The 21,765-nt window shown below is 47.4% G+C and overlaps 1 protein-coding gene across 1 annotated transcript in view; it reads left to right on the top strand.

Moving 5' to 3' along the window:
• ANKRD13C (ankyrin repeat domain 13C) overlaps nucleotides 1–17,894 on the top strand; it is a 28,791-nt gene extending 10,897 nt beyond the window's left edge. The window contains exons 3-13 of the mRNA XM_054384250.1: nucleotides 1,325–1,429; nucleotides 2,940–3,025; nucleotides 5,072–5,117; nucleotides 5,812–5,878; nucleotides 7,433–7,577; nucleotides 9,981–10,112; nucleotides 11,431–11,592; nucleotides 13,192–13,271; nucleotides 15,365–15,463; nucleotides 16,612–16,712; nucleotides 17,726–17,894. Coding sequence (XP_054240225.1) covers nucleotides 1,325–1,429; nucleotides 2,940–3,025; nucleotides 5,072–5,117; nucleotides 5,812–5,878; nucleotides 7,433–7,577; nucleotides 9,981–10,112; nucleotides 11,431–11,592; nucleotides 13,192–13,271; nucleotides 15,365–15,463; nucleotides 16,612–16,712; nucleotides 17,726–17,856 — 1,154 coding nt within the window. The 3' untranslated portion in view covers nucleotides 17,857–17,894. The remainder of the gene's footprint in view (nucleotides 1–1,324; nucleotides 1,430–2,939; nucleotides 3,026–5,071; nucleotides 5,118–5,811; nucleotides 5,879–7,432; nucleotides 7,578–9,980; nucleotides 10,113–11,430; nucleotides 11,593–13,191; nucleotides 13,272–15,364; nucleotides 15,464–16,611; nucleotides 16,713–17,725) is intronic.
• The last annotated feature ends 3,871 nt before the right edge of the window (nucleotides 17,895–21,765 follow it).

Genomic DNA, 21,765 nt, shown 5'->3' with positions numbered 1-21,765 from the left:
GGCTCCAGCACCCTCACCAATGAAGTTTCTTCTCTTGTCCATTGATGCAGGCTCTTAGTGTTGATGGAATACGTCCCTCCAGTGATGGAGCACAGGACCACGAGGCATGTGTTTTAAACTCAGTGCTCTGGATAGCCACCTGTTGGCCCTGTAGTACCTGGTCCCTCTTGTACAGCTGGTCCTGCACATGTTCTGAGGAGCTCCTGGGTCAGAATGTGCCTTGTTGGCCCACTGTAGATGCCACATCATCACAGGATGTTGCAGCACAGGGATGTGTCAGTGCCACAGCTTCCTCTCTGTCTTCTGCACACGTGTTCTCAAGGAGGTGCATCAAGTCTGCCTCCATCATCATTTCTAGCAAATTAGCTTCTCCTTGGCCTTTGTCAGGGCTAGTGTGACCACCACACAAGTGCCAGAGGCTCTCCATGAACTCTGTTTCCCAAAGGGAGGAGGAAGGAAAGAAGGGAGAGAGACTGATGGGGTGGGAAAGAAACTAACCCAGCTGGGAAGGACAGAACAACAGTGCCTTAGAATAGAGACACAAACCAATATGGAACACAGCCTCTAATGGAATGAGGGCACCACTGGCACCACTGATGCTGGGGGCAGGCACTGGACAAGTCCCAGCCCGGACTCAACAGATGGGAAATGGATTCTGGATCTGGATTCAGGAGCACAGGGATGGGGATTGAAGGCAGAAGAGACAGAGTCCTCCTGGGATACCAGCTGGGGAGGAAAAGGCTTGATGCTGGTGGTCCCTCTGCTTTCTCCTGCAGATGCCATCCATGTACTTCAATCCCTTCCTGAGCAGTTGGGGGTCCCTTATCCTGTGCCCTTCTCCCCACATGTGCCCCTCTGCCTTCAATACTGGATTGAAAGTTGGGCTGTAGCTCATACCAGGACAACCTTTGAACTAAGGAGCTGGAGACAGAGGAAGGAAGACTATGAAGTGCATCTTAATAGGTGGTTTTATGCATTAAGTGGAGAACAGTGATGTAGTGTCTTGAGATACCTTCTCTAGATGGATACACAGAGGTGGAGCTTTAGAAGAAGCAGCAGGGACATTTTTCCAATGGTATCATAACTAGTGGTTGGTCAGCAATTATGTCTTCAGTGCAGTAATTGAATGGGGAGGTGCTGTGAGTCTTCTGATAAATATTTTTGGGTTGTTTAAAGTGTGAGTCAGAGTCCAGATGCCTATTTTGATAAACTCTCTTTAAATATCTACTACTCTTGGATTATTGCTTCCTATACTCTGAATCACCTGGATTGATATTTCTTGGAAATCATGATGATTTTGTCATTGTTTCTTCTTTTCTTCCAGAATGTGCCCATTTGCTTTTAGCCCACAATGCTCCAGTAAAGGTGAAAAATGCTCAGGGATGGAGCCCTCTTGCAGAAGCCATCAGCTATGGAGACAGACAAATGAGTAAGAGCCTCTGCTTCCTAATTAATTAGATCTTGAGGCCACTTTTAGAAAAGGAAAACAAAAGGTTTTCAAGCTAGGAGGTTTTATAATGCTTGTGGTTTAGTTCCCTGGAGAATTAATCTTAATCAGCTGGACTTTTAGATATTAATATATGAGCCAAGAAGCTTCCCTGAAGAATTTCTTAATCATCTGCACTTTTCAATATTTAGATATGAGACAACAAGCTTCCCTGAAGAATTTATCTTCATCAACTGAGCTTTTTTATATCTAAATGTGAGACAAAAAGGTCTGCACATGTCCAAGAAAGACGTTGTGTTAGGGTACATAATGCTAAGCAGTCAAGGTTTTGCTTCAAGTGATTAAAAAAGGAATGAATTACCTTTTAAAGTTGGACTTAAAAGGTCAGAGTGGATTTTAGCTATGTGGGATCATCTAACTGGAGCTGCTCCACATGGTTAGATGTGGATTTGAGATAGCAGTTGGCCATGGGATATTGCTTTTGTGTTGTATCTTAGCAGGAAGGGAAATAAAAATGGTGATGATTCAATCACTTTAGTAGATAGGGATTAGTAAAAGGAAGAGAACTCTACTGCTACTCACTGCTGGGTGTTAATAGCATGTCCCAGAGCAGAAAATTCATATATCCATAAAGATATTATTAATATATTAATGAGAGATTGTTCAGCCTGGAGAAGATAAGGCTCTTCCAGTGGCCTGCCTTTCAGGCTGATCAGAAAGCTGGGGACAAACTTCTGAGCAGGGCCTGCTGTGACAGGACAAGGGGGGGATGGTTTGAACTAAGGGAGGGAGATTCAGACTGGAGGGAAGGGAGAAGTATTTGACACTGAGGGTGCTGAGACCCAGAGAGATGGGAGATGCTGCATCCCTGGAACCACTGCCAGTCAGGTTGTTTGGGGCTCTAGTTGCAAATGTCCCTGCTGACTGCAGGGGCATTGGACTAAACGACCTTGAAAGGTCCCTTTCCACCCAAAGCAGTCTGTAAGTCTCTTAATTCATAGAATCACAGAATAGTTTGGATCAGAAGGCACCTTAAAGACCATCTGGTTCCAGCACCCTGCCATGAGCAGGGACACCTTCTGCTAGAGCAGGTTGCTCAAGGTCTCATCCTGCCTGGCCTTGAACAGCTCCTGGGAGGGAGCATCCACAGCCTGCTTAGGCAACCAGTTTGTAATGCACTAACAACAGTCTGCAGATTAGCTGCTTGCTGCTGTAGAATTTTCTCAGTGTGAGTAGATGTTACCCCACTCATGTTCTATAAAATGGTTGTGTGGATGACCTCCTGAGATGATCTGCTTTGTATTATAGACAATTACTGAGGCTTTTCTTCCTGCTGAGATCAGAGTAGGCTATGTCTAATTATCATCACATAAAGTGAGTGTCTTCAAATCCTGCTGAATTGTGTTTTACCCTGATTTTGAAGATGTCAGACAGTGACCTGTAATTAACAAACAAAGCAAGCAGCTTTACCTCATGGTTCATTTCTCTTCAGTTACAGCACTCCTAAGGAAGCTCAAACAGCAGTCCAGGGAAAGTGTTGAAGAAAAACGACCTCGATTGTTAAAAGCCCTGAAAGAGGTGAGTTCAGAGCAGTGGTGCTGACCAAACAAGGTCATGATGTACACCAGTGGCTTGTGCTCAAAGGTTGGATGCCAACTGAAGTTCTTGCTTTCACAAGTCTCTGTTGTTCTTAATGGCAACCTGGGCTCACGGTGCCCATTTTCAGAATCATGATCATGCTTTCTTCTCGACCCTCTAGAAGCTGAAGTTGAGGGCAGATTTAAACTGGGGAGTAGGAAGAAATTCTGTACAATGAGGGTGGTGAGACACTGGAACAGATTGCCCAGGGAGGTCGTGGATGCTCCCTTCCTGGAGGTGTTCAAGGCCAGGCCAAATGCAGCCTTGAGCAAGTTGGCCTAGTGGAAGGTGTCCCTGCCCATGGCAGGTGGATTGGATCTAGATGATCTTAAAGGTCCCTTCCAACCCAAACCATTCCATGAATCTATGAAATAGAAAGGTTTATATAAGAAACAACTGCTTGTCTCCTTTGCAGCCTAATGTATTTTTAATCTCTATTTTTTTGCATTAGGTTTTTAAGCCTTTCTTAAATCCTTTGTTCTGGTGAATAATTCAGTGGTTTTTAGTCACCAGTCACTCATGACACTTTATTTTTCTTGCTTAATAATGAAAGAGGTTTTGAGTTTAACTCTCCAATTCTTCTAGAGCACAGTGAAACCTTAGGGAAGCCAAGAAGAAAAACTCAATTTTCTCCATTTCAAATTGCTGCTGGTGTGCTAAAACTGGGGTTAGAAAACAGAATCACACAGAATCCCTGCATGATGGGGTTGGAAGGGACCTCTGGAGATCATCCAGTCCAACCCCCCTGGCTAAAGCAGGGGCACCCACAGCAGCTTGCCCAGCATCACAATGGCCAGCTGGGTTTGGAAGCTCTCCAGAGGAGGAGACTCTACAACCTCTCTGGGCAGCCTGCTGCAGGGCTCCAGCACCCTCAAAGCAGAGGATTTTCTCCTCCTGGGTTCCAGTTTGTACCTCTTTCCCCTTGTCCTGTTACTGGGCAGCACTGAGAAGACTCTGGCCCCATCCTCTTGCCCATCACCCTTTAGCTCTTGCTGAGCATTGAGAAGATCACAAAATATCTTTGGTCAGAAGAAACATTTAAGATCATCTAGTCCAACCTTCAATTCTTCACTTCTCAGTAAAGCCAGGTGGTTATTTCTCTTTGGGTGGGATGAGCTTCTCCTGCCTCAAGTGGCTTTGTAGAAAACCAACTATTTATCTTGAGCTAACTAAGCTGTACACTGATAAATTGAGCTGCACTTACATTGGTGATGCAGTTTATGAATGGTCTCTGCCAGCATTCTTACATTTTTCATTGATCCAGGAAGGAAACCCAACTCATATTCTGTGTGTGAGCAGACAGAGCCTTCTTAAATCCAGCTCTGCTGTCCCTTATTCCTGCTGGTGCTAGACCTGGCCTGGAGTTGGCATCTTCTTAGGGAGTGGCCACCTCAGCATGTTGCCAACACTTACTGATTTTAATCAAGTCACCTCTTAATTTTGGTTTGCTTTGAGCACAGTTTAAAGGAGTTGACTGAGGTCTGTTTATGGAGGTAGAAGGTCTTCTATTTAATTATTGAAGTGTATTTCCAACAGGAAAAATGAAGTTTGTGGCTGTGAATCCTTCTAGCTGAAACCTGCCTCATTAATCTGAGCCAGAAAATGTCATTCCATAGGGTTGAAAGTGATCAATACAGCAGCAAAGAGGCTTCATTGATCTCTTTGAAATAAATCATTTAAATTATTTACAATCTAAGGCTTAATAGCTGTATAAATTATTACTAACAAATAACCATTGAAAGTGGGTAGTTCAGATGAGATACCAATTTATCATTATTGATCCTATTCTAGTTAAAGCTTCAGAAAGAAATTAAGATGACTTTAAAATCAAACAGCACAGAAAAGGTTGTCTTTAAGCCTTGTTTAAAATCAAACACAGCACAGAAAAAGTTCTTTGGCAAAGCCCAACTTCTGCCTGTCTTGCAGCACATGTTGCAGTTGTCATAAAGACTTAAAAACCTGAATTTATTCTTCTTTCCATCTCAGCTAGGTGACTTCTATCTAGAGCTTCACTGGGATTTTCAAAGTTGGGGTAAGCAGTTGCATGTTTCTTTTGTTGGGAGATAATAAAATCAATTTTCATCACATTTTTCTCTGGATTCCATTCCCTTCTCCTCTGCATGTTGGAAAGCTCACAATCCACTTCTCAAGATCTTAAGTTAACAAAGGAAAAACAGATCACCTGGGTTTTGGTGTTTTGTTTTGTTTTTTTTTTCCTGAATCATTTTTGGAGCTGAATTTTGTTCTGTAATCTAGTGACACAGATACTGTTAAACATTGCTCAGCTCCCCTCTCAGGCTGCTCTTCTGCAGGCTCACCAGCCCCAGGGCTCTCAGCCTTTCCTCCTCAGAGATGCTCCAGGCTCCTCAGCATCTTTGGAGCCTCCACTGGACTCTCTCCAGTAGTTTCTTGAACTGGGGAGGCCAGAACTGGACCCATTCCTCCAGATGTGGCTTTCCTAGGGCAGAGAGAAGAACCTCCCTCAATATAGTGGCCACATTCTTCATGCCCCCCAGGTGGCCATTTGCCATCTTGGCCACAAGGGTCGATTGCTGGATCATGGAGGACTTGTCCCTAAATTTGCATTGGGTTGATGATGAAAAATGGGGAATGCTGTGTTTGTGTCAAAATCTTTCAAAATTAAACTGATTTCTGTGGTTTTTTTCTGGCAATGGTTTGCAGAGGAACCTCATTGTCCTAACTTCATTCTCTCTCCCTGCCTTTAGTGCCTTTACTTTCCCGAATTCTGCCTTCTGATGCATGTAAAATACACAAACAAGGTATAAATATCAGGTGAGTTCTGATTTTTAGTGTCTGCTCAGTCCTAAAGTATCTTCATGTTTGGGAAAATCTGCTTATTCCAGCTTTTTCAGGGTCTGAAAGAAGCGCCTGAGGAGTCTGCAGGAGTTTGGGAAGCAATATTGCTTTTGGACACTGGTGTTTAGAGGCAGGGTGTGGTTTGAAATTCACACTGCCTGGGTTTTGTTCATTGAGCTGATTTTATTCTATCTTTTTTTTTAACCTATTGATCTGAATTTCACTTGTTTTCTCAATTGATCTGATTTTTTTTTTTCCCCCTCTACTGATTGGAATTTAACTTAAATCTTTTCCATTGATCTGATTTCTGCTTCCCCCCCACCCCCCTCAATCTCAATTTAACTTCAGTCTTTGACTCACTTCAAATAAAGCAAAAGCTTCACCTACTAGGCCTGAAAATAATCCCTTGAAAACCAAAAATTAGCTATTTTACCACACTTTCAAATGAGCTTTCAGTATTCTATAGAGAAATGTTGCTGCTCCAGTCTGGCTAATAAAACCAGTGGTGTGGTGGACATGCCAGATTCACCAGCACCAAAAGACAGTCTTTCCAGGAGGTTCTCCAGGATCCTAATATCTGGATTAGTTTGAGGTTTTGGATTCAAATTGTCTGTAAGGTTCTAAACCTAGCCAGGCCTGCCTTGGTCTGAAGCAAACAAGTCAAAGATATGACTGAGAGGATTCAATCTGCAGAAAATTCTATTCTATTAAAGCCATCAGCATAGGGTTGGGAACTGAATTTTGAGTCAAATTTGAGTCAGAGACCACTTTTATCCTTCATATTTCTCTGTGCTCTGCCTGTACAAAACCCAGATGGCTCTGAGTGGAAATAGCTACAGATTCTTTTTTGCAAGCAAAAGTCCATGTGATGAGTGTTAAGCAATCACCACTGAATTCAGGCTTTTCAATCATTTTTGATGAAGAAGTGACTATTTTAGCAATAAGGGGTAGGAATTACTAGCAAGATCTTTGTCCTTGGCTCCATCTTCTAGTTATTCAGGTCAGCAGAAGTATTTCTTTTGTGTTGGCAAGGTGGTGGTGGTGGGGGAATAGAAATAGCAACTAAAATAAGCCAAATTTAATAAAATCAGTCTGTTTCTTAGCCCTCTTCAGAATTTGGGTCATGTCCTAATATCAGCACTCAAATCAGTGGCTGCTGCTTCTCCAGGATGGTAAATCAGCTGGAGGATTGTTTCTCCATACTGGTTGTATAAATTCTGTCACTTCCTCATGAAATAAAGACGAATAAAAGAAAAAGAGACTTTTCCCTCCAAAGAGAGAGAGAATAGTTTGGATTTATAATAGTTGAGAAGTTACAAATGTGAAATTTATTCATTGTTAATGATTTTTTTTGTTGTTGTTGTTTCCACGTCCAAGCTTCACTTATGAAATATTCTGTGCAAACTTCCACCTTTGGTTGTTTGTGGGTTTAAAAAAAAAAAAAAGAAAAAATAATGGTTTCTGCTTGCAGACTGGGTCTAACTGGTGTGTTGGAGTGGTTTTGGTTAAAGCCCTGCTTTCTCTTCCCAGGCTGGACACAACTCTGATAGACTTTACTGACATGAAGTGCCAACGAGGGGATTTAAGCTTCATTTTTAACGGTGACGCCGCACCCTCTGAATCTTTTGTAGTTTTAGACAATGAACAAAAAGTTTACCAGCGAATCCACCATGAGGTAAAGATCCCTCTGAACCCTGTTTCTGGGGAGAAATAACAACAGCACCAGGATAGGTTAGGGACTGCCCTGCTGGAAAGCATCTCCACAGAGAAAGCCCTTGGAGTGCTGGTGGACAGCAAGTTCTGCATGGAACAACAATGTGCTCTGGTGGCCAAGAGAGCCAATGGGATCCTGGGCTGGATCAGGAAAGCTGTGTCCAGCAGGGCTAGGGAAGTTCTTCTCCCTCTCTACTCTGCCCTGCTGAGACCACCCCTGCAATCCTGTGTCCAGTTTGGGGCTCCCCAGTTCCAGAGAGACAGAGACCTGCTGGAGAGAAGCCAAGGGAGAGCCAGGAGGATGCTTAGGGGACTTGAGCATCTCCCCTGGGAAGAGAGCCTGAGAGCCCTGGGGCTGTTTAGTCTGGAGAAGAGAAGGCTGAGAGGGGATCTGATCAATGTCTCTCAATGTGTGAGGGGTGGGTGTCACGGGGAGGGGGCCAGGCTCTTTTGGGTGGGTCACAGGGAGAGGACAAGGAACAATGGGTTCAAAGTTGAACAGAGAAGATTTCAGCTCAACCTGAGGAGAAACTTCTTTGCAGTGAGGGTGCCAGAGCCCTGGAGCAGGCTGCCCAGGGGGGTTGTGGAGTCTCCTTCTCTGGAGCCTTTCCAACCCCCCTGGCTGCATTCCTGTGCAGACTACCCCAAGTGATGCTGCTCTGGCAGGGGGCTTGGACCTGATGATCTCTGGAGGTCCCTTCCAACCTCTCATAGACTGTGAGACTGTGAACCCAGACTGTGAAGCACCTCAAGTTTTTAATGCCCAGCAGAACCCTGACTTGAAGTTTATTAAACAAAACATCTCCCTCAAAAAGACCCAAACAAGCTCCAACAAAATGCAAACAAAATCATTTGTTATTCACTTGTTGTAACTTAAGTTGTATAGATGACATCAGAGTAAGGAAGAAGAGTGCTAAGAGTACTTTTGAAGTGATGGGATGAGGCCAGTGGGATGAGATTCAACCAGACCAAGTGCTGCACTTAAGTAACAACAACCATGTGAAGGCTCCAGGCTTGGTGCAGTTGTTGGAAGCTATGTGGTGGAAAAGGACCTGGGGAATCATCAACAGTTGGCTGAAGATGAGCCAGTGTGTGCCCAGGTGGCCAAGGAGGCCAACAGCATCCTGGCTTGGATGAGCAATAGTGTGGCCAGCAGGAGTAGGGCAGGGGTTGTCCTCCTGTACTGAGCACAGTGTGAGGTTACACCTTGAGTACTGGGTTCAGTTTTGGGCCTCTCATTCCATAGAAGGACATTGAAGTGCTGGAGCAGGTCCAGAGAAGGGTAACAAAGCTGGGGAAGGGTCTGGAAAAGAGGTCTGGTGAGGAGTAGCTGAGGAACTTGAGCTGGTTTAGTCTGGAGGAAAGGAGACTGAAGGGAGACCTTCTGGTTCTCTACAGCTGCCTGAAAGGAGGTTGCATCCAGGTGGGGAATGGTCTCTTCTCCCAAGGAACAAGCAATAGGACAAAAGGGAATGGCTTCAAGTTGCCCTGAGGGAGGTTTAAGTTGGACATGAGGAATAATTTCTTCCTTAAAAGGGTTGTCAAGGCCTGGCCCAGGCTGCCCAGGCCAGTGGTGATGTCACCATCTGTGGAGGGGTTTCAAAGCCATGAAGATGTGGTGCTGAGGGCCATGGTGGTGACCTGACAGTGCTGGGTTAATGGTTGGACTCCATGATCTTAAAGGTCTCTTCCAACCAACTCCCTTCTGTGAGTCTGAGGAAAAAGCTAGAATGGGAGTCTTGGGAAAATCCTTTTCCATTCTGAAAGGCAGACGTGTTTTAAATTGAGCTGTGCTGCTCTTTAATCTTTCCAGTGACTGTAATTTAGGTGTCCTTGAGTTTTCATACCTGCTGGCAACTGCCTTGTGTCCCTTGAGTCACCCTGTGACCAGGTCAGTTCTTCACAAGGATCTGACTCATTGGACTCCTTCTATTTAGCCAACCCATCACTTGTGGACCTTTGCCCATGGAAAGAATATCTTTGGTTGGAAGAGACCTTCAAGATCATGGAGTCCAACCATGAATCCAGCACTGCCAGCTCACCACTAAACCATGACCCTCAGCACCACATCTCCATGGCTTTGAAACCCCTCCAGGGATGGGGACTCCACCACTGCCCTGAGCAGTCTGGATCAGGCCTTGACAACCCTTTTAGGGAAGGAATTGTTCCTCATGTCCAACCTAAACCTCTCTGAGGTTGGATCAGGACTTGAGCAACCTGGTCTGGTGAAAGGTGTCCCTGCCTGTGGCAGGGAAGCTGGAACTTAGGTGATCTGGAAGGTCCCTTCCAAGCCAAACCGTTCTATGATTATTTTTTTAGAAGTTCCCAGTATTATTGATTTCTATTGGGATTTTTTTTCTTCTAGGAATCTGAGATGGAAACAGAAGAGGAGGTGGACATTTTGATGAGCAGTGATATTTACTCAGCAACATTATCAACCAAATCCATCACCTTCACCCATGCCCAGACTGGGTGGCTCTTTCGAGAGGACAAAACAGTAAGTTCCCATCACCTGAGCAACCTGGTCTAGTGGACAGTGTTCCTGTCAATGCCTTGGGGGTTGGAACTAGATGATCTTCAAGGTCCTTTCCAACCCAACCATCCTATTAATCTATGATCTTTATGATGATCAGGGAGGTGGTGAAAGTGCCATTCCTGAAGGCATTCAAGGTCAGGCTTGGTGTGGCCCTGGGCAGCCTGATCTAGTTGGATGTGTCCCTGCTGACTGCAGAGGGGTGGGACAAGGTGACCTTTGAGGGTCCCTTCCAGCCTGATGCATTCTGTGGTCTTCTGACTAGCCCTGAAAGATTTTTGTTTGCATCTAGAACCGTTCAGGTAGTGTGATTCAAGGCAAGTTTTCTTCTGAGCTGGAGTTTTGGAACACATAATCCCTACTGGACATGTGTCAATTATCCTGAAACAGAACAGGTTGTCCAGAGAGGTGGGAGCTGCCCCATCCCTGGGACCATTCCAGGGCAGGTTGGTTGTGGCTCTGAGCAACCTGCTCTAGTTGCAGTTGTCCCTACTGGCTGCAGGGGGATGGACTAGATGGACCTCAAAAGATCCTTTTCCACCCAAACAAGTCTGAGGTTCTGTGATCTTGCTGTTGAAGGAGATTTTAGTCAGATTTTGGCCACTCCAAGTTCTTAATCTTTTCTGACATAAACTTCCCATTCATGTGGAATATCTGTTCCTGATGGAGTTGTTTTGGGAGACTTTATGGCTCTCTATAGCTCCCTGAAAGGAGATTGGAGTGAGGTGGGAGTTGCTCTCTTCTCCCAATGAACAAATGATAGGACAAGAAGAATAAGCCTCAGGCTGCACAAAGAGAGGTTTAGGTTGGACATGAGGAACAATTTCTTCCCCAAAAGGGTTGTGAAGTCTCAGCCCAGGCTGCCCAGGGCAGTGGTGGAGTCCCCATCCCTGGAGGGGTTTCAGAGCTGTGTAGATGTGGTGCTGAGGGAGATGGTTTAGTCTAGGTGACTTGGCTGGGTTAAGGGTTGGACTCTGATCTGAAAGGCCTCTTCCAACCAAGACAATCCCAGGACTCTTGCATTTGCCCTGTACCTTACTGGAGTTACAGTATCCCAGTATCACATGGTATATCAGAGGTTGGAAGGGCCCTCAAGAGATCATCAGGTCCAACCCCCCTGCCAGAGCAGGAGTTGTCCAAGCTGATGTGGTTGGTGACAGAGATGGCAACACTTCAATCCTGAAGTTCTCATCTTGCAGTCCAATTTTTTGGCTGTACAAACGTTCAGATGTTTATATTTTACCCTTGTTAGAGTCATTCCTGTCCAATTCCTTCCTTGCAGGAAAGAGTAGGGAACTTCTTGGCAGATTTCTACTTGGTGAATGGCCTGGTGTTAGAATCAAGGAAGAGGAGAGAACACCTCAGTGAGGAGGACATCCTTCGAAACAAAGCTATCATGGAGAGCCTGAGTAAAGGTGGCAACTTGATGGAGCAAAATTTTGAGGTAAATTCAGTAATCCTCCAAAACCCCTCAGCTTTTCTGGAGGAGGATCATCTTTTGCACCAGCCATTGGGCACAGCCTCAAGATGATGCTTTTTATTGCAGTTCGATTGCCTTAATTAGGGAATAATAAATATGAGCTGCAAGTATAATGATGATGATAGCTTAATTATCCTAATTAGTGAGGAATTGCCCTGATTATCTTGGATATTGTAGTCTTCATTTGTCTCTTAGCCCAAGATTATGGGTTTGGCTGTGGCAAATCACTTCCCTTTTCTTTATAGCCCAAATATTTATTGGTTTTGATGCCTTTCTGGTGGTCTTTTCAATCCTTTTTCTCTTTGGCTTCATTAAGATGATGGAGCTAAGGCTGTTATTAGCACCATGAAATCAAGAGCTATTGAGAGTGAGTCAAGCATCAGCTGGGAGCATGCCCACAGTCATTAATTTATGTCTCTTACTAGCTTCTGCTTTGCTGTTTGGCATTCAGACTCCTGAATTCACTGATGAACTGATGAGTCCCACCAGCCAAATTCCACATAAAATACACTTGGAGGCCAGATATTCAAATGGGGGCTGTCAGAGCTGGAGCAGGATGTGGGAAAGCCCAGGGAAGCATCAGCTACAAACTGGACAGACTGCATTGATGTTCTTCTCACAACTGAGGTGCAGTTGTGTCCTTTAACACATGCAGGGGGGTTGGAACTAGATGATCTTGAAGATCCTTTCCAGCCAAACCACTCCATGAATCTATGAATGGCAAAGTCCTAAGAGAATATCAGGAAAGACACCTGGAATACTGGAATGAAGATCAGCCACTGTGTGCCCAGGTAGCCAAGGAGGCCCCCAGCATCCTGGCTTTATCAGCAAGTTTCTAGCCAGGATGATCAGGGAGGCGATTGCCTCCCTAGGCTAGGCACAGTGCGAGGTTACACCTGGAAGCCTGGGTTCAGTTTAGGGCCCTTCACTCTAAGAAGGACATTTTGCTGCTGGAGCAAGTCCAGAGGAGGGCAGTGAAGCTGGTGAGGGGTCTGGAGAGCAGGTGTGGTGAGGAGCAGCTGAGGGAGCTGGGCTTGTTCAGCCTGGAGAAAGGGAGGCTGGCTTTACAACTTGCTGAAAGGAGGTTGGAGCCAGGTGGGGGTTGGTCTCTTCTCCCAAGGAACAAGTGACAGGATAAGAGGAAATGGCCTCAAGTTGTCCCAGGGCAGGTTTAGGTTGGAGATGAACAATTTCTTCCCCTTGAGGGTTCTCAAGGCCTGGCCCAGGCTGCCCAGGGCAGTTCTGGAGTCCCAGCTGTGGAAGGGTTTCAAAGCCTTGGAGATGTGTTGCTGAGGGTTTAGTGGTGAGCTGGCAGTGCTGGGTCAGTGGTTGGACTCCATGACCTTCAAGGCCTCTCTGAACCACAAGGATTCTGTGATTCTGTCTTCCCAGAAGGGGGCTGGAGGGAAGGAGCCTAGGATCGTCAGCTCCCAGTGCAAGATGGTGATTTGAATAGGAATGAAAAATCCTCAGCAGGTTTGATCCATAAGGTTGTACTGGATGATCTTACAGGTCTTTTTTTTCCCCCCTGAGCTCCTCCATGATGTGTGTCTCTCTCCACAGCCCGTCAGACGGCAGTCGCTGACTCCTCCATCACCCAACACCATCACCTGGGAGGAGTACATATCTGCTGAGAATGGAAAGTAAGTGCCACAGGCACCTCCAGATGGATGCTTTGGCCTTGTGGTCATGTGGGGTTTGGCTGGCTCTGTTTGTGCACTCTTTGAGTGCTTTTTGGTCATGGCTTTCTGTTGCCAGAGAAACCTTTGGGTTTGCTGTCTCAGGGGTTCTATGTTCTGCAGACTTCTCCTCTGTAATCAATGGTATTGCATTGACTGGTGATAAAAATACTGGATGCTCACAGCTTGACACTTCAACACTTTGAGGATATGGACATGGGATCCTAGAATCAGTCAGGGTTGGAAGGGACCACAAGGCTCATCCAGTTCCAACCCCCCTGCCATGCCCAGGGACACCTCACACTACAGCAGGCTGGCCAGAGCCTCATCCAGCCTGGCTGCAAACACCTCCAGGGATGGGGCCTCAACCACCTCCCTGCACAACCCATTGCAGGCTCTCACCACTCTCATGGGGAACAACTTCTTCCTCACCTCCACTCTCAATCTCCCCACTTCCAGCTTGATTCCATTCCCCCCAGTCCTGGCACTCCCTGAGAGCCTAAAAAGTCCCTCCCCAGCTTTCTTGTAGGTTCCCACATCTGTGGTGGTTGTTTTTTTTGGAGCTAGAGGAGATTTTCTGACTACTTAATTGATCTTCATGCATGATAATAAGAAATAATCCAATTTGATCGTAAAAACAGAAGTCTGTGATTTAGTGAGGCTGGCAGCAGTGGCAGTGTGCAAAAATGCCCATTTCTGGAATGCAAGGACATAGATCTGCTGCTGCTGGCCAGGTCTTTGTAAGATGCTCTCCTCTAGGTGAAGAAGACAACAGCTCTAATTTAGAGGAATTTCCACTAACATCATTTGTAGAAGATGCAAGGAGTTGGGTTGGTTTGCAAGGTATAGATGCTGTCTAGATACTGAATGTAGAAGGACCAGAAGATGTACTGAGTGCATCACCTAAATTATAGAATCATAGAATGGTAGGGGTGAGAAAGGTCCTCTGGAGATCATCCAGTCCCAACCCCTTTGCTAAAGCAGGGGCACCTAGATCAGGTTGTACAGGAAATAATGATGACAAAAGTCCTTTGGACTAGTGTCTAAATTAGTGTCCTGAGTTAGGGACGGGCTGGCCACCAAAGCAGGGCCAGAGGTCCTTCAGGATCCCCTCTGCTCCCCAAAGGGAAGAGAAAGGGAGAGAGGCTGATGTGCTGGGAAAGAAACTAACCCAGCTGGGATGGAAAAAGAACAATGCCATGGGATAGAGACACAGAGACACAAATCAATGTGGAACCCAACCCCTGATGGCAATGGTGGCACCATGGGCACCACTGCTGCTGGGGGCAGGCACTGGGCAAGACCCAGCCTGGACTCAGCAGCAGATGGGAAACAGATTCAGGAACACAGGGATAGGGATGGAAGGCAGAAGGGACAGAGTCCTCCTGGGACACTGGCTGGGAAAGAGAGGCTTGACCTTGGTGCTGCCTCAGCTGTCCCCTGCAGATGCCACCCATGGGCTGCAATCCCTTGTTGGGCAGTTGAGGGTCCCCTGTCTCAGTTATCTTCTACAGCAGAACTTTCTGCCCTGTGCTTTCCAGTATCACCAGAGCAAGTTCTCCCCTTTCTCTGAGAGGCTTTCATGGTTCAGACTGAAAGCAAACAAAGCTTTTTCTAATTCAACTTCATGCTTTGCTGACAGACAGGCTAATAAATTGAACTAATTCATTAGCTCACTTCTAATCAGCTGGTTGTGGTTTTGGGTAGTTCTGATGCCTGTCTGTGGTGTTTATTAAGAGAATATTTGTGAGGAATTATTTGAAGTTGATTTTTCAGTTGTTTCCTGATGTGCCATTGTCTTCTCTCCTGGTTTAGCAGCTCCTAGTCATAGAATCCTAGAATGTTATGGGTAGGAAGGGACCTCTAGGGGTCACCTAGTCCAACCTCCATCTAAAGCCATGCCAAAGCTGGGTTTTGACTCATCCTTGCTCACCTTTTACTTTGGAAACATTTTGCAGGGATTCTTTACCCACATTATCAAACCTGAGTCTTTCTTTGCTCCTTTAAAACTGAGGAAAAAAAAAATTGACTTCTGTCTTTCTCCCCACCCCTTCCAGAGCTCCTCACCTGGGCAGAGAGCTGGTCTGCAAAGAGAGCAAGAAAACCTTCAAAGCCACCATAGCTATGAGCCAGGAATTTCCCTTAGGGATCGAATCGTAAGTCACAGCTTGGAGCCAGGAATGTTCTTGAGGTCTAAGGAAATGCTGAAGTGTCTTTGAACTACCAAATCCTTGGGATTTTCAGAGAATGGGAGTTTGGCAGCATAAAAACCTGAGAAGGAACTCATGCTGTGAAGGAAGTCATGTTATGACCTTGCTGCTGGTGTGCCTTTGACTGGAAGAGCCCAGTGCTTGGCTGACTTGATAAGGGCAGAGGTGTGCCCAGACTTACCATTAACTTCTCACTGCAGGATTCTTTGAGCCCAAAGTTATGTCTTTTAAAGAACACAACCCTCTCAGCTTCCTCATCTCCATGGAGAAGAGGGTCTGAGACCAGGTGCTTCAGTCTATGGTGTAAAATGAGGGCAAGAAGTCAAAAACTTCATGTTGACTTGGGCACCTCTGCTAATATGGAAGAGTCAGAGAACCACAGAATGGGCTGGGTTGGAAAGGACCTTAAGATCATCTAGTTCTGACCCCCATGCCCTGGGCAGGGACACCACCTACTAGAGCAGACTGCTCAAGGCCTCATCACATGGAACACCAAGAGCTGAGTGTGAGGGTGCTGATAGTGAAGCTCTGAGGAGACAGACCCCTGAACCCCAGCATGCTGGGGGTTGGAAGGGACCTCTGGAGATCATCCAGTCCAACCCCCCTGCTTAAAGCAGGGGCACCCCCAGCAGCTTGCCCAGCATCACAATGCCTAGCTGGGTTTGCAATCTCTCCAGACAAGGAGGCTCCACAACCTCTCTGGGCAGCCTGCTGCAGGGCTCCAGCACCCTCACAACAAAGAACTTTCTCCTCTTGCTCAGATGGAATCTCCTGGGTTCCAATGATCAAGTTGCTCAGAAACCCCAAACAACCTGACCAGCAATGGTACCAGTGTTGGGACATGTCCTACCTCTCTGGGCCATCTGGGTCAGGCTCTCATCACCCTCACTGTTCAAATATTTCTCCCTTCTCTCCAGTCTGAATCACTGTCTTTTAGTTCTAACCATCACCCCTTGTCCTGTCACAGCAGGCCCTGCTCAAAAGCCTGTCCTCAGCTTTCTGACTGGTCCCTTCCCTGCTCTGTGTGTCATGTTTTAGTTGTTTTTAAACCTTGGGTAAGAAGAATAGGCACTGAAATCTCTTCTCCTTTTCAGGTTGTTGAATGTTTTAGAAGTAATTGCACCCTTCAAGCACTTTAACAAACTTAGAGAATTTGTTCAGATGAAGCTTCCACCAGGCTTTCCTGTCAAATTAGGTAAGAGATGATGACCACAACAAACCCCACCATGGTTTCCCACTGCCCAAATGTGTGTGATGATCCGTGCAGAATATTCAAAACTTGAGTTTGGGGAAGGCAGTTGTCTTGTGTGAGAGCTTCTTGCTGTAGCTTTCCAGAGAACAGCATGCTGGGGGTTGGAAGGGACCTCTGGAGATCATCCAGTCCAACCCCCCTGCTACAGCAGGGGCACCCACAGCAGCTTGCCCAGGATCACAATGGTCAGGGGGGTTTGGAAGCTCTCCAGACAAGAAGACTCCACAACCACTCTCTGGGCAGCCTGCTCCAGGCCTCCAGCACCCTCACACCAAACAAGTTCCTCCTCCTGTTCAGATGGAACCTCCTGGGTTCCAGTGTGTACCTATTGCCACTCATCCTGTCCCTGGGCACCACTGAGAAGAGTCTGGCCCCAGCCTCTTGCCCCCCACAGGTCCTTCAGCTCTTGCTGAGCATTGCTCAGGTCCCTCTCAGGCTGCTCTTCTCCAGGGCTCTCAGCCTTTCCTCCTCACATTGATGCTCCAGGCCTCTCAGCACCTTTGTAGCCCTTTGCTGGACTGTCTGCAGTAGTTCCCTGTCTCTTTTGAAGTGGGGAGCCCAGAACTGGACCCTGTACTCTGGCTGTGGCCTCCCTAGGGCAAAATAGAGGGGCAGGAGAACCTCCCTTGACCTGCTGGCCATGCTCTTCACGTATCCCGTAAGACCCTTGGCTTCTTGACCACCAGGGCCCATTGCTGCCTTACGGTGCCCTTGTTGTCCACCAGCACTGCCAGGCCCTACTCTCTAGCAGTTCAGCTCCCAAAGCCTTCCCAATCCATAACTGGCAGTGGGTCACTGTTGCCCACCCTGTGCTTTCCTGCTCTTCATGGATTTAACAGAAGGGTTTGGTTAGAAGGGACCTCAGGGATCATCTAGTTCCAACCCCCTGCCATGGGCAGGGACCCCTCCTGCTGAAGGTTGCCCCCCATTCACTGTGTCTTTTCCTTCCTGCCCAGATATCCCTGTCTTTCCCACCATCACAGCCACTGTGACTTTCCAGGAGTTCCGTTATGACGAGTTTGATGACTCCATCTTCACCATTCCTGAGGACTACAAGGAGGACCCCAGCCGCTTCCCTGACCTCTAACTCAGCTGGAAGAAGGTTGATGGGGAAGGCCCAACACCAGCAGGCCAGGGGGAAAGCAAACAGACCCACAGAGCCCACTGAGAGAGGTAGCAAAGTGGGGTCCTCAAGGAAGGGATGGACTTCTTCCTCAGCCAGAAGAAAAGGGAAGACTCATCAAACCACTGATGTACTGAGACTGCAGTGGGGCATCTAATCTAGTTCCTGACTGACAGCAAGACCCCTTGAGCTGTCCTTCAACACTCACACACCCAGTACTGCAGGTGTGCCGGGGGTGCTCTGACCCCTGAGGACACCTCTGACAGCCAGGAGGTCTGGTCATGCCTTTTTAAAGTTTTTTACATTTCTTGGTGATACAAAAAGGAAACAAAAGAAACAAACAAACAAACGGAAAGCACTCTTGGACCATTAGCATCAAAGTTGAAATGTCCTGGCTGGATCTTAGGCCCTCTCCAACATCTCCCATCCTTTAAGGTGACCTTCAGATGACCATGTTCTCTATTCTTTGAAGCTTTGTTCTTCAGGAATTGTAAAGTTCTGTATCATTGTTGTATAGCTGAATCGTTGGAATGGTGGTTTTGGACCTATCTTAGAAGGAATGCCTTTTTCTGTAGATGAATGAACCAAATTGTGACCATGAAACAACCCTCCAGAAGCAGCACTTGTCCTGCAGGGAACCAGGTACCTCCTCCAGCACCTCAGTGCAAGCCATGGTGGTGCTATCCATGTCTCTGAACCTTTTGTTTCTTCACTCCTTAATCATCTTTTTTGTTATCTCAGTGCTTCAAATCTCTTCATCCTGCTTTGGCAGGTCCCCCCCCATGTCCATGACACTGTGGAGGTAGCACATTTGGAGGTCCACTGGCTAGAAATTACCACTTTGGGATCTTTTTATCACCTTCACTTAGGAGACCTGCTCCAAACTGCTTGAGATCAGCAAGGTTGTCATGTGTTTGTGGTCAGCAGCTAGTCAAAAACATGGGGCAGGTCTAAAGAGTCATCAGAACAACAACCTCAAGCACTTCATCTTAATAGAAGAAGCTTCTCTTGATGTTAATTTCACTGTGGTGCACCTTGAACAGGGCTCAGGTTGGAAGGTTTCATGTCCAAGTGCTTGAGATGTTCTCAGATTCATTTCCTTCCTCTTCATATTTTGACTAGTCAAGTTGACCAGTTCTAGTTTCAGTGCTTTGGCTTCTTGAGCTTCTCATTCCACCTCCTCATCTGACCATACTCCAGCTTCTTCTGGGTTGGTTAGAAGGAATTTGTGCAAAAGGCTCCTGGTGCTATTTGGATGAAGATCTGAGTGCTGTGGTGTGGTTGTACAAACCTGTAAATACCTTCAGGACCATCCTCTTTGTACACTGCAGTTCAACCCCTTCTGTTCCTGCTCATCAGTCAGCTGAGCATCCAAGGCTCTAATGAAGAGTCCCAGCAATGCTTGGGCAAGGCAACCAACCCAGCAGGACGTGGTAGAGGTGGCTGATCATGAGGCAATAACAGCTGACTCCTCAGGACATGGAGCTCCATGTCTGCAGCAGATGTTCCTTCCAAACTCCTGGCATCCATCAGTAGCAAACCCAAAGAGGCTGCTCTGGAGAAGACAACATCCACTTGGTCAGTGAGTCCAACAGATGGCTGTCAGCAAAGCCCAGAAGCAGGGAGCTGAGGTTGATCCTCTTCCAGCCCCACTCTAAACCCACGAGTTGGCCAAGTGAGACGTGGTGGCTTTGCAGACTGTGATGCACACTCTGGAGATGGCTCCAAAATCCATCTCTGGGGGGAACTAGCAAAGGGAAATGTGGACTTGGACCTCCTTCTGAAGTACTGTATCAGCAGCAGATGGTGAACATGGGCTAGGAATGAGAGAACTTGTCCTGCCAAGTCACTATGAGTTCCTCAAGTGTTTCACGTCTGTGCCATCATCAGCGGACACTCACCTCCTGCTCCTCCTCAGGCACCACCAAGATCCTTCTAGGGAGACACCAGGCTTGAATGTATGCAGAGGCTGAAGGACTCTCTCAGTGCTGGAGGTCAGGATTTGGTGTTGGTGGAGCCAAATTTGGGGTTCTCCTGTCACAGAGGCACATTGTAGGATGGAACGTTCTGTGTGGTGCTGCTAGGTCTGGGCTTGTGCCAGGTGCTGGGGCCCTGCAGGAGTCCTGAGCTGCTCCCAAGTGCCACCAGCTGCAGGCTTCTCCACAAGGTGCATGTTGGACATCCTTTTTCTCCATATTACAGGGGAAAAAAAAACAGGTGGTTTGTGTGACACTGTGGGTTTGGGTCCCCCAGATCATCATCAGAGCTTGGTGACAGGGGCAGGAGCATTGTGCAGCTGGAGATAAGTGGTCTAAAGTGACCATGGTGGGCTTCTTGGTAGCCTCATGTGAGAGCAGAGGGTTCTGTCCATCTCCATCTGCCTCTAGATGCAGCCCATGTCATCTTCTGGTGGTCAGTGAGGTGTCTGACCATCCACTGGGACCTGTGAGATGTTCTCTGGGTTGTCCACAGGCTCCAGCTGCAGATTTTAACCTTCATGATTCCACAGCTCCCAACTTTGTGACCTGGCAAGACCTGCAGAAGCTTTCCAGAGTGGGCTGCTGTGCTGAGGTGTGCTCAGACTGGGAGGGTCAGCAGAGAAGGGTGGGCACAGGCTTGGGGGGGGTGTCATTTTCTTACAGTATCCTGGTGAGCAAATCCTGCTCTCTCGTGTCACCGTGGGGCTGAGGGATCCAGGTTGTCCTTCCCAGTTCAGGGAGTATTTCCAGATCCCTCTGCCAGCTTCCTGAGGTGAGCCCTGGTGAACCTTTTCTCCATCCTTCCCATGTTGGGTGATGTGTCATCTGTCTGAAGCAATCCCAGCAAAGTGTTTGGAAGCTTCAAATCACAGGATGTAAGGGGGTGGAAGGGACCTCTGGAGATCTTAAAGAGTCCAACCCCCCTGCCAGAGCAGGACCATGGAATCCAGCACAGGGCACACAGGAACACATCCAGACAGAGCTTGAAAGTCTCCAGAGAAGGAGACTCCACAACCTCTCTGGGAAGCCTGCTCCAGGGCTCTGTGACCCTCCCAGTGAAGAAGTTCCTCCTCAGGTGGAGGTGGAACCTCTGTGCTGTGGTTTCTATCCATTGCCTCTTGTCCTATCCCAGGGTGCAGCTGAGCAGAGCCTGTCCCCTCCCTCTTGCCACACAACCCTCAGATTTATAAACATTGACTAAATCCCCTCTGAGTCTTCTCTCCAGACTAACCAGGCCCTGGGCTCTCAGCCTCTCCTCACAAGGCAGTGCTCCACTCCCTTCATCATCCTCAGAGCTCTCCATTGGACTGTCTCTTGAGCAGATCCCTGTCCCTCCTGAACTGGGGAGCCCAAAACTGGACACAATATTCCAGGTGAGGTCTCACTAGGGCAGAGTAGAGGTGGAGGAGAACCTCCCTTGATCTGTAGGGAAACTTTGGAGGATGGCTTCCTGGTGGGAATCCATCTGCCAGAGGGACATTTAGGCTGAGCCCACCCTAGGGATTCTTGTGATGGAACCCACAATCAGGAGGAGATGTGACCCCAGCCCTGTGGCTGAGGGGTTTCTGGTGTCCTTCACTGCTTGTGATCTCTTGGTCACATCTCTCATGGACATTGGATTCCCCCTTTCCTTGTGGCCATGCTGGGTGCTGAGGGGCCCCTGTAGACTCAACATCTGCCCATGGAGGTGGTTCTTGATCAACAAGCAGCACAGCATTTAGCTGGTCAGGTGGAGAGAGCTCAGTGCAAGGAGACACCCTGAACTATAGAGCATCTGGGAACCAAAACACCTGGAGCTGAGGTGGGTCCAGAACCATCATAACCTTTCTGATTCAGCTGAAAAAGGGAGTACACAGGCAGGGGGAGATCCACCAGATGGACACTGGGGTGGGCT

Source organism: Indicator indicator, chromosome 10 (genome assembly GCF_027791375.1).
Source record: "Indicator indicator isolate 239-I01 chromosome 10, UM_Iind_1.1, whole genome shotgun sequence".
Lineage (NCBI taxonomy): Eukaryota > Metazoa > Chordata > Aves > Piciformes > Indicatoridae > Indicator > Indicator indicator.
Note: the sequence above shows the minus strand (reverse complement) of the source record. Positions and strands in the feature narration are given on the sequence as shown.